The following is a 12,995-nucleotide window of genomic DNA, read 5'->3' on the forward strand; positions in this document are numbered from 1 at the left end:
ATTTTCCACATCTATCGTGCACCGGTGGCAATTTCGATATCCTTTTACAACCGCGTCTGGAAAAATATGTCTCTTAAGTTCCCCTGTAAAAAATATCTCGCTCGTTCGTGTAATTCCCTTCGTACACCACCTAAAAGATTAAACAAGCTAGTCGCAAGACAGTCTTGCTAGTCAGGATCATCTTTTACGCTGCCACGCCACGCTCTGGTCTGTTATCTCGGACGGAGGAAGCAGATGGTACACAACCGTGAAGTTGATTTTCAACGACGGCAGAGACGAAAGTGGATGGAACTGCAAGTCGTAGAAAGTTGTTATTGTTGTTAAATTACGGAGAGAAAAGAGAAAACGAACGTTCGTGTACAATCGTAAACATAGACCGCGCGAGACGTCGGAGAAATAAGGAAAAAAGGACGTTCAGAGAACCGCTTATGTTTTTTTGTTCGGGGGTTGTTTATAACGTGGCTTTTCACGCTCGTCAAGCTTCCTAGAAACGGATCCTGACGACGTTTCCGGCGAAACGGAAGGAGAAAAGCTTTGTACACCCTGTCCCCGATAAATCGTACCGGCACAAAGAATTCCTCCCTTCTTTCTCGAGGGGATAACCTTTTTAGCGTGGCCCCTAGCCCAGCGGCAAGAAGTTCACGACCTTACGGATGAATATTACAGACAGAGTGACCGCAAAGAGAGTCCCATTTTTGCGGTTTAAACGGGCGCTTCCTCTTTATCTTAGCTGGCTGTTCCCGTGGAATAGGACGGACTTAATTTGCAGCCCCTCCTTTTACTCCCGAACACTTCTAAGAAGAGGAACGATCGTTCCCTAGGTCTGCCTCCTTCGATTCGTCCTTAACGAGCCTCTCTCGATCCCGTGTTTCCTTTACCGTTCACGCGAAAGTATAAACTCAGAAGGGTTAATTGATCCGTAGTCCGGAGAGAAAGGGAATAATCGTCCGTTACGTTTCTCATGTAAATACAAATCGAAACGTTAATCCGTTTATCGGGGGACAACGATCGACGACGAGTCCGCCCCGATTGACGAAGCAACGTGCCAGCACATCCGAAACAAGGACGAATCGATGTCTCTTACGTAGCGATTAAGGGTGCACATCGATTCTCGTTTGCACGTGCCGCACCGGGAAAGCAGGACGAACGTGGAAATAGGGACGCAATCGAACTCGCGCATATCGCCGGCATTATTTGCCGTTAGATTAATAACCTGTCGCGACGGATGGCATCGAGCCGTTCTCTATCGTGGCGCTTCGCTTGTTTTGGTAATTTGCCAAAAGCGAATACTATTTTCCCACCACCGTCTCTCTCTCTCTCTCTGCCAGGTAAACGGAACCGGATGTGGGACTGCTCTTAGCAGAGGCAGAAGCAGCGATACTTGTTCGTGGATGCGAGTCCAGAGGCGAGGAAGAACGACTGGACCGGGGCAAATATACAGGCTTGAATAAATTAATCAACCATCTGGAGGGAGCGAGCGGTGACAGAGAGACGGAAGAACAGGAGGATATTAAATTTCTGTTAGGGTCGTACACACTGGATTCGAGCGTGGTTTATTGCAAAGAAGGTTAATCGAGGATTCGTTGAAATATCAACAAACAGAATTCTCGTTGGAAATTATTATTTGGAAACATCCCCCCGTTAATTAGACATATTTTATCGTACATTTTCCTGGCTAATTGGTACCGTGTAAACTGATATTTGATAGGAAAATTAATCGTTCGTATGTGGCGGGTTGGATACGGGTAAACGAAGAAGTTTAATCGACGATCGTATTAAACGAACAACGCTGTTCTTGGGAAATAATGGAAAGTAGGAATTGCGAATTGGAGTATTATACAAATTCGGAGCGAGGTAGAGTCGTACTTAGAGAAAGCTAGTTACCCTTGTCACACGTTTAACGAGAAAGGCAAGGCACGCCTTACCAGGAGGTGGATCGTGCGTGAGATATGATGTACACGCTAAATACGGGAAGGGCGGTGGCTTCCAGCGGGAGTGACTGAACTTCCTACGAATGAATTAATTAGCCTGGTGGAAGAGGAGACGGAGGCAGGGCAAAAGGGTGGAAAGCGATTAAGTCTAGGCGACGTGCCACTCTTGCGGCGCTGCGTATCCATGAAGCTTGGTTTTTGGCGCTAAGAAAGCTCTAGGAAGCCGGATAATTCCAGGCAGGAAACAACGACATCGGCGGAACGAACGGCGGGGGAGAGAGACAAGAGGTACGTAGCTAAAGCGTGTCACGATGCTTGTCAAATGTCATACTTGCCATCCATTTGCTTTGATAATGCGTTACAACGCACCATTCTACGATGAATAATTTCCCTCGTACCTGGGCTATGTACACGAGCGCTGCAAAGCCCCCGTTCTAAAGTGGCCCAGCTCACGAGAGCAGTACAATGGAGGTGCATCCGAATGGGTCTGCTAGTCGCAACAGTTGGAACGACAAACGAAGAGATCTTATTAAAGTCCCGCCTCGCCGTCCTTTTGCTACGTTTCCCTAAAGTTCCCCGAGAATCTTTCAAGTTTCACTCTGCCTTCGCGTTGACACACATAGAATGGAACAACTCTGGCCAACTGTTACGCGATGCTCGCTTACCAGTTGATAACGCACAAAGTGCTAACTTTTCCTTGCATAAACGAAGATACAGAGAGAAAGAGATAGAGATTGCAGCCGAGGCATTGGAAAATATTGAACTACCCGAGGAAAATCGCCGTTGCATTAACCCCCGATATAACGTTTGCTCACTCACATTGCAAGATTGATCTTCCTCGTCCCACCGGAAACGGCAGTTCACCCTCCCGTTGCACTGCAGCTCCGCCGCGATGCAAGTCGCGTCTTCGCAATAGTACTCGTCGTCCGAGCAGGCTGAAACACATCGATCGAAGAATAACGTCATTACACAATAGTACATCGGTGTCAGATTTTTCACCTCGCGTTGCCTGCGTACAGTTACGTTCACGCTGGATTTGAAAAAAAGAGGAAACGAAAAGGGCGATCCTTTAAACGTTTTTTTCCCGCGCCGGTGTTAAAGGAGCACGAACAAGGAACGTGACATTGGTCGGATAGCAAGTGGAACGTGCTTTGCGATAAAATGATATCAGTCTTATGTAGCAGAAATATACCGAGGGATTTTTAATCTATTATTCCCGGGATCTCTGGGAAAACTGCGAGAACGTTCACCGAAAACTCGGGGCAAGAAAATTTTCATTTAAAGTCTCTGAAAAGCGTAGCAGAGAAAGAGAGATAGGGAGAATAAGTGAATTTCGCTCGAGTCAAGTTACCGGTAAGGCATTAAATACTTCACGTGAGGGAGGATAGTAACCGTGGCATACTCCATTCAGCCAGGGTAGACCGCCATTAATACGTATAGAATCCAAATTCTTTCCGGAGTGATTATTCCGCGCGATATGAATCAGTTAAGCCGATTATCTCTTCTCGTGGATCATAGCTGTAATTATTGGCTCCAGAGCGTGTTCGATTCGAGCCAGGAATTCAACGAGATCTTCCACTTTTCAAATACCCTGTCTTTCTTTGTACAGCTCCCTTTTCCTGTTTTAAACGTGCATTGTTTCATTGTACTCTATACGATTCCACGATTCGAATCTTCGCTGGAAAGCTTCATATTTCAAAGACCGAGATTGAAGCGTAAGAAACTCTTTCATGGCTCGTTCATTCCGCGAGAAATCTCGTTTTTGATCGGCCAAGATTGACATTTTCATTTTCCAATTTACCACCGCTCGCGATGTTATCAACTTCTCCCTCCTTATTACTTAACGAGCTGCTACGAATCGCGCCTGTTCGTGGACCGTTTGCACGATCTAATATCCACCGATTTACAAACAGAGTAATGTTTTGTGTGTTCGAACGAACAGAGCGTGGCAATTATCTAATTGACCGTTCGTTCCCTCTTCCTCGCACTCTCCCTTTTTTCTTGCCCCCTCTCCTCGTTGCGTTTCGATTTGTTTCACTATACGATACACAGGGGACCGACGTTAATTGGTAAATTTCCATTAGACCGTATCTCTCTATTTCCAACGGGTTAGGAACACGCCCCACGGCGAACGAGGCACGACAGTGTTAAATTTAATGAAACTTAACATCGAAATTACTCGCGTGCATAGAACAAAGAGCCCGCGCAATATTCGCACGGCGTACAGCGTCTAATGGAAATGAAACTTTCTTGCCAAGTATTAGTGTACGCTCTATTACTGTCCGACACATCGTTGAAAAAAATATAATTAAATTATCTCGCCCCGCTGACAAATTCCCCTCGATCGACATTCGCTAAACTCGTCGATTTTCTCCTGCTTCCATCCCCCGCGCGACCTTACAATCACTTTCCACCCAATGGAAATTATTCCATCGAGCCGCAAGTTGACGTTCGAAAAATACGAGTAAAATAGTGCGATAAACGGAGAGTGTCTGGAAGCAACGCAATTAATGTCGCGAAATGGAAACTTTCTGTCGACCGTATTCGACGATTACCCTGTACGCGAGAGGCGGGTAAAATAGCGCGGGTACAATTGTAAAGCAAACAACGGCGGCAACACGATAGCGCGCCAGTTTGCAAGGACACGCGGTACTTGAAACGAATCTCGCGTGATTGTCCATTGATTCCGGTGAAATAATATTGTCACCGATGTATTGCGTGAACGAGCACGCGAAGGGAAAAGCTATCGGGCGCGGGAACACGTTGGACAATTAATCGAGGATGTTTGTGAACTCACGTTTGTCGCCTGGATCTCTGTCCCTGAGCGCTGTCATCACCGCCTCGAAGCTGCTGTTCAACGCTTTAGGCTCCGCGTAAAACCTGACAAAGGCGGTGTTGGTCCCGATGAGCACGGTGTCCGCTATACTGCCGCAGAAATTCTTCTCTCTCGAGGACATGTCAGTGCGTTCTTTGAATATGTCCACGAAGTTCGCGTCGCACTCGTTCGGTCGTTGCAGCTTGAAGGGATCGGAGAACGTCAGCTGAATCTGAAATTTGTACGTGTTCCAGCCGATAAATCCTTTCTCTGTCTATCTCCTTCTCCACCAGTTTCCATCTCTCCATCCCGATAATGAGTCGAACGCGGTAGGGAAAAAAGCCTCAGAAGCCTGTGCGTCAAAATTGCTGTCATTTCGTTCGACCGGGGAGAAGGGACTTGCCGAATACGGATCGGAGATCAAAGCTACTCCGACAAAGGGAAGTCTTTTTTCGTACTTCGAGAGGCAGGGAATTCGTTCGAATTGTACAGGTCCCAAAGATGTGACAGCAGAATGAAAATTAGCGAAATTCGTACCTTCCATCCCTCCTTCACCGTGATGTTCCACATGCAATCCAAAGGGATGCCTTCTTTCTCGGATAACTTCTTCCTGTCCAACACGTCGTCGCTGTTAATGATCGCCTCCATGCCGCTCACGTATGTTACGCAAGGTTCAGGTTCCGGCGGTACTCCCGCTGCGAATCATACGTATTACAGCATTACGCTTCAGGTCGGATAAACGACGATTTCCGTGGGAAAGCGCGACGATAAGCTGGGGCTCGTTTATGAGTGGCATGCTTGAAAGGAGAGCGCTTAGTCGAGAGGATTAACGAAGAGAATTAGAACCGAATGGTTTCTCTACCGTGGTTGTAAGATAGGTGAAGAAAAAGAAAAAGACAAGGTAACTGGCGGTGGAAAGCAACAAAAAATGGTGGAGCATTGTTCGCGATATAATTAATTTTCCATTTATCCCGTATATATTCCACCTTATAAAGTCCTGACGTTGGCGTAGCAAGCACAATGAACCTGGAGAGAGAGAAAATTAATCAAACGCTCGAAAAGATTCACTCCTCTCCCTCCCCCGCGTCTGATTAATTTCCCCTCTTGTCAGGTGCTTGAATTTGAACGGTCGTTACCGTCACAGCCGGCGGTTTTAATGTTTGCCCCCCCTCGTTAAGGATTGATTCGAGACGGTAAGCCGCGGGAGAGCGCGTTTTAGAGCGTGGTAAGAGCAACGCAATATTCAAACGGCATTCATCGCGTCGGACGGAGGCAAATTCGCGGAAATAATGAGCTGCACGAGGCGTCGGATGAATAACGCCGAAACGTGTTTCTGGTAATCGGGACGTATCAGCCTTTTCAGAAAAACTAGAGAAACGGGACGTTCGTTTGGATGGGAAAAGTGAATGCGCGATTTGCAAATGGAGCTTTTTTAAAGGGGTAGTTCGGTATCTTCGAGTCGCGGAGTACGTATACGTTGTTTCGTTTATTCAAAAGCGTTTCTTCTTTTTAACGCTGCGCGTTCTCTCTTTTCTTTGGCTAATATGAAATATTTTTCAATTTCCGCGGTTCGCGAAAACCTGAGTGTGTGCCCGGTACTCGTTCCAATTCAACTTAGTTGTTTTTTTATACTTATTTCGTTAATTAGAAGTGACCCTTTCCGCTGCAAATACGAATCCAAACATGAGAAAGCTGGCAAATTGTCAATGCGTAAAAGACACGTTTCAGAATTATTTAGAGCACTTATATTTCAACGAAAGAAAAAACACGAGGAATGTCGGTAGGTCGAGCGATGTTGTCCATTGTTGAGTTGAAAAATTTGAACGGATTCCGGCGTAACTTTTTACGAAATCCCAGGCATCCAAGCTTTTAAAGCGGAGCATTGTTACAGCGTGACAGGAGAAATTACGTCGAAATTATTTTTAGCTGGTGTCGAGTGCCGGTTTTTCGGCGTGAATCCCGTGGATCCATGATTTATCGTCGGCGAAGATAAAAAAACTTCGCGCGTGGATCCGAGTTGGATCGGGGAATCCCGGTGGATTGGAAGCGTTCCCAACTCGGTGCGCTCCGATGTCGCCGGGGCTAATGTCCGAATGAGAATTCTAATCTGAGAACCGTCGGGATTCGCCGATCGTTTTTTCTTCCGAACGAACAGAGAACGATTTTTCCAACCGCTGTAAATCTCGCTCATTTTTCCCCTCCTTTTTTCCGGTTTTTGTCGAAACCGGCTGCGCGAGGCTTTACCGGAAACATAAAATCCATCGATACAATATAGCTCGCTAATATTTGCATCTTTGAAATATCGCGGTAAAAGGGTTTATTTTATGCTTCGATTCTTCTGCTGTTCCGATAATCTTGTACAATGACGTAAATCTTTTATCACGTTCGCGTACAACGAATTTTCCTTGGAGAAAACGGAATAGCAACGTCGAAAACATTCTCACTCGATATTTAAACAACCGTGTACACTGTAAGTGAATGTACATAATCGAGAGGAGAGAGAACGATCAACGAATATCCAACCGCGATCCGAAATACGAGGCGCCCGTTGAAAGAAATCCATGGAGAGGTTTTGGTCGGTGCGGATGTATCCCGTGTATTCATAGCCTTACCCCTGTTCTTCCTGGTGACTATGAATTAATTTTGGCCTCAGTCTGCGCCTGCACGGTGCTCGGCACCGTGGATCATCTATTCCCGAAGTGTCTCGTAATTTCTCGAGCAAGAACGCGACGAGAACTACCAAGTATTCGCGACGGTACCACCATCCCTCTATAGAACGTTAACAAGGACCGCGATCATTATTCTTTCCCTGATGTCTGTCGAATGCCTCTTCTTGTCACGAGCTCACGGTTTCGTGGGCGATATTTTTGGGAGCAGTGACTTCCGTAAATGAGTTTTTAAATCGGGATCTTAGAACGTCCACGGTGGTACGCTTTGATATCACTTCGGAAATAGGGCCAGAAATAGAATCCCCGCTTCTACTGTAAATGTGCGAAACGAAAATAGAGAAGAATTTTTATAAATATCGCTAATAGCGTTATTTTCTCTGAAATTTCTCGGAGGCCCTTTAACACGTTGACTACCACGTTGGTCACTTGTGACCGGAGATTGTTTCCTCGATGGAGCCATAATGGTCGTCAGTGACCTCAAGTGTAGAGTAATTAAAATAAAATGAATATCGTCAGCTAAGAATTTCGAAAATCGCAGCTAACTACACATTATTTGAAATTAAAAAGAAAACAATAACAATGATAAAGCATACAAATTTTCAAAAAAAAATTTCGATCGGTCCAGCGACAAGAGAATAACCTAAGGTGGTACGTTAGGCGAACCACAGTGCCTGCTATTACTTTACCGCAACAATGCCCGGTTACCTTCGCGCGATATACCCTCGAAAGAGCCGAGAGTGCGCGGATCCATTCTCGAAACAAAATGCGGCGACACGTGTCGCGTGTACATACGCAGCGTTCACGGAATATCGACGGTTGTCTTCTCGGAATAATTTCACGGGATGTAGCCGGGGTCTCGTGGAAGAAAATCTGGTACCAGTGGAAAACGCGTGACGGACGGGAAGAGGAAGCGTAATACCCGTGGACTTACGATAGGTTGGTCTTGGTATCATATTCCAGACGGCCTTGAAGCCCTTGCCCTCGATGCTATCGTCACTGTGGAATCGTAGCCAGAGGTATCTCGTCTTCGACGTGATCTCTGGGGGGAAATTCGTGCCGCAGAAGTTGCCGAGGAGATTGGAGTAGCCATGCTGGCCGTCACGTACCTCGAGGAAATCGTAACGGCAGTCGGCGCTCTCCTCGAGCTTGAACTCGTCTCGAAAGTCGAGCTTCAGCAGCATACCTTTGTCAGCTGAAACGAGAGAGGAGAAATACCAAACGTTAGACACCGTTGGAACATTTTCTACAAAGATGTTCTGCCGTACCTTCCAGTCACTTTTCCGTTCGTTTAAGCGACTCTGTTATCTCCAGAGTGAACGTTCTGTCTTTGATTCTAGGTCGTGATTATTTTGGCAATATTCCGGCGTTGGTGTAACAAATTGGTTTATTTTTTGCGCAAAGAGTGCTTTCGTCTGGAAGTTTTTGTCAGTGACGTATATACACGCAGAGTGTGCTTCGCAGGATGTACTTTAGGGACTAGAGTCTAGGCGATGGTATCACAGATGCTACCCGGAAAGGTGTGTAACATTCTTAGCCCGTCTTTCGAGGAAAAACGCGACCTAAAAGCAAAGTAATGTCGGGCGCGCATTGTTCGAATCCCTGTGCACGGATCCGGCTGCGATTGGTCGGCTTACACGACAAATATTCTAATGTTGTTAGCCTCGAAACACACCTTGGCAACCTGCCAGGTTATCCGTCCTAGCTGTCGTGCAATTTTTTCTCTCGAGATCTCTTTTCGTCGAATAGTTTTGTATCGACGAACGAAGAAAAGAGAAGCGAACATCCTTTCCTCGTACGTCCACCAATAACCAAACAACCCATCTCGCCTTCCCTCCGTCCGATAAATCCACTCTAACGCCCCCTTATCGCTAACCATAACCCCAAGCATGTAGCGGCAATAGAAGGGAGTGCAATTTAAAAAAAAATCTCGAGGCTCGATCGTGCAGTTTTTAGCACCATAGGCGGTGGACGTAAATTCCGTCGATACGCGATCCGATCTGTAATAATGAGGCGGTTCGGATGCAAACGCTGCTTCATTTTCTCCGCACGTACCAAGATTACCCGGGGAATTATTCGCCGATATTCACTTTTATCTCGCCGATGCCGGTGAGCAACGATTTCGTGGCTCTTTCTACGTACACGCGCTTCCATACTTTTCGCGTTAACCGCGTTTCCGTTCGATCGATTCGCGAGTTCTCTCTGTACACAGCCAGGGGCTTCCCGCCCTCAGATACAATTATAACAAAGATTCGAACAGGTATTCCGAAATCGGATACACAAGCGTGAAATTGCTGCTACATTCCGGGAGGGTTCGACGAATGTGTGTTGCGAGTTTATACGGTAACTCTGCCGGAGATCGGTAAAAAGGTGAAATAAAAGCGCAGCAGAGGGGTTGGTACGCTGTACCGGATCATGGCTTGCTCGTAAATATCCGTTATTTGCGAATAAAATATCTCGTTCGCATTGCCGTTTGTGGAGCGGGCAACAATTTATGCGCGTACATCCCTCTCTTTCGCCCCAACCGGTTTCTGATAGGCGTGGAAATTATCGACTGAAAATTATACCGCCCCGGTGTGTGTTCTTCGGAGTTTACCGAACGATCGAACGCGACTCGTTCAAATAGATCGATCATTTTTCGACAATCGTTTCTGCGAATTGTTCTTCGGCGGATAAATATTCGGGAGGTACATACATGTATACCTACCACCTCTCTGTCTGTAAGCCAACGAATGCTTCGATACTTCCGAGAAAAACGTTTATACACAGACAGGTATTGATATTAATAAACGATCGCACAGGCGATTTCGCGATAAGCGAGGTATTTTCAGCGGTACCTGCGTCTCTCTCGGCAACTCGTGCCCACGATTATGTTATTATTTGTTATGAATGAAATTTTGGCCATCGTCTGAGGATCGACCCACGCGTGCCACGCTCTCATTTTCGTTCGAAGGACGTTCTCGCATACCGTCGCGACACCCTGTGTCTCTCGAATAAAAATCACCATTGACGAGCACGAGCAGGTTTCCGTCTTCGTTGAAAACGTCGTTGTTCCTGGCGCGAAAATTGCTCGTCTTCGCCGCTGCATCGACATCGAACAACGAACGTTCTTGGTCCCTACTTGAATGGGGCGAGACTCAAGATGCTTCGAGCTCCCGTTTAGCGAAACCGCGTTGCTCACCGCGAAGAAAGGAAAGAGCGGTGGTAAAAAGCGACGTAGAGAAAGGGGAAAAAGGAAGGAAGAAGAAAGGTCTGCGTCGCGACCATTTTCTCGATGGGGAATAGGGAGGAGGGAGGAAAGTATAAAGCGACGGCAATCCCACCCCAACCGCTGTCCGCTTTCGCATGGAAATACCGGTATTCCAGTCGCAATGGAAACGGTCGATCGCATTTTTCAGCAGATCCAAATCCGTCCTCCCGTCGGTCTACCACTTTCACGCTTCATTATCCTCTGATTGTGTCACTTTCCGTTCCTCGCGTTTGTAATCATCTTGGAAATTAAGGGCGATTCGTCCAAGTAGTCTCGACAATTCTCCATTATTATAACCCTTACGACTTATTTATATAATCACCGGTTCGATTGTTTCCCACCACCCGTGTCGCGTCGCGTTCTCTTTTGACTGTTCAAAAAGCTCGCGTTCACTAGGTAACTAATTCGAAATTTTGTCTTGCTCGGAATGTTAGCAAAACGTCGAGTGCGTCACGAAACGATTGACAACTCGTTTCAAAACTCGAGTATTCGATCGCGACTCGAAGTGTACTTGTTTCTCCTCGAACGGCTGGAGAGTGTCTTGTTCACTCGAGAGAATCTTTGCGAATGTGTTTTTCCATCCCCGAATTTTTCTGGAGTCGGCAGTGACTCCCCCGCTGATTGGTTTTTCACGTATGCAGAAATTACCAACCAACGTGCCCCTTAGGTGTCACCCACCCTTCCTTTGCGCCCTTAGCGCGCTTTTCCTTGGAAGCAGTGAGGCCATACCTGCGGGTGCGTGGCATCTTCGCTGTCCTTCCGTGACCCAGGTCAACCCTCGGCCGAGAGTGCCGTTATACGCGCGTGTGGATTGACCCTTCAGAAATACCTGGTTTATGACACGTCTTTGGTTATCGAGGACGCGGAAAGTCGAAATTCTAAAGGCATTGTTCTGTAAGAAATTACTTACTTTTTCGCGGAGCTACGAAGCGTCTTTGTTCTCAAAAATAACCTTCAAGTGCGAGCGTGCCATAAACCCGGTCAACGAAGACCCCACGCGTTCCGTATCTGCGCGACGGAACAACCCCTGCCTCCTTTGTTGCGGTGTAATTTCCAGTTGCGCGAATTCGCACAAAGTGGAAAGTTTCGCGACACCGAACAATTAAACGGTGTTTGACGCCAGACGGGGGTGGGGCAGGGAAGAAAACGGTGAATTTCCATCGATAGGGACGTACCGCGGAAATACGCCGGCAGAGAAATTTCGAGCTGTAATATCTATCCACGGGGGTTTAAGCACCTCCCGCCTGTTGTCGATGTCTAACGAGAACTTCTAGACGACGTTTCAGCCACCGTGAACGCCGTTTACGTATACCGTACCAACGGCTTCCGTCGTCCTCCGCAACTTCTCCGTGTTGCGAGATCTCGAAGGAGTGCGTCGCCATACGCGCCCAACCCCTTTATCGTTATTACTGGTATGCCCGTGCGCTCCGTGTTGTACACGATGCAATCCTACGAGACTCATCTGTCTCGGAATTCTGCCACTTTCCGTCGACTATCAGTCTTCGTAACGTTTTCCACTTCGCTGCGGCGATAACGAGTGTTCTTCCGAGAATAGAATCGGCAAATTTTTCCGAATTGCATATATATACGCGAGGACGACTATTTTCCGTGCTTAATCTTCCACTCGAGGAAGTTTCCACAAGTGACGAGACCCTTGTAAACGTATTTTCGCACATTTTCGATCGTTACTCCCGGAGCGTTACGGGCGAAAAAGTCGAGGGGTAATTTCCACGCGAACGTGGACAGGTTTCGATCCCACGGGTAGCCGAAGAAATTTATCGGTAACTATTGGGCTACGTGGCTTTCCACGATATTGATTAACCTCCTCTTCCACTTCGAGAGGCTATCAAGGAGGTATCGATAAAGATAAGAAAGACCTCCTCGGGTGGCTCGGTGAAAAAATACCCGAGTACGAACGTGCTTCGCTTTTGAATATCTGGGAAATCGATCGTCGATCTTTGCACTAATTTCACAGGTATCGAAGGGTTACCTTTTGACGAGTGGAATGCTCTGAATACAAAAATTTACAATTTCTCCAAGACTGCGGATGGTTAACAAATTTTCCACATAGTAAGTGGAGTTGTAGAAGAAACCTCTATCTGATATTTCCCCCGCCTGCAGCACACATTCCGCGGAAATTCATTGGTACGAACATTGGGTAAAGAGCAACAACGCGTTCGCCAGAAAACGGTTCTCGTGTAGAGAAAAATAAAGAAACCTGCGAGGTTTTTAGCCGACATGGAGAATTTCTGGCCCTTGGCAATAACGACCAGCGTCTCCCTCGGGTAGGTCATCGAATTTTCCTTAGGAGGTTCGTTGTAGGATAAGGGTGT

The 12,995-nt window shown here is 46.9% G+C and overlaps 1 protein-coding gene across 1 annotated transcript in view; it reads right to left on the minus strand.

The window, feature by feature from the left end:
* Window positions 1-2,750: 2,750 nt before the first annotated feature.
* LOC108575455 (neuropilin and tolloid-like protein 2) overlaps window positions 2,751-12,995 on the minus strand; it is a gene marked incomplete at its 3' end in the record, with an annotated part of 79,431 nt that continues 69,186 nt past the window's right edge. The window contains exons 4-7 of the mRNA XM_017938254.1: window positions 8,347-8,607; window positions 5,284-5,441; window positions 4,729-4,978; window positions 2,751-2,866 (exon numbers count right to left, since the gene is read on the minus strand). Coding sequence (XP_017793743.1) covers window positions 2,751-2,866; window positions 4,729-4,978; window positions 5,284-5,441; window positions 8,347-8,607 — 785 coding nt within the window. The remainder of the gene's footprint in view (window positions 2,867-4,728; window positions 4,979-5,283; window positions 5,442-8,346; window positions 8,608-12,995) is intronic.

Source organism: Habropoda laboriosa, unplaced genomic scaffold, assembly GCF_001263275.1.
Source record: "Habropoda laboriosa isolate 0110345459 unplaced genomic scaffold, ASM126327v1 scaffold301, whole genome shotgun sequence".
Classification (NCBI taxonomy): Eukaryota; Metazoa; Arthropoda; class Insecta; order Hymenoptera; family Apidae; genus Habropoda; species Habropoda laboriosa.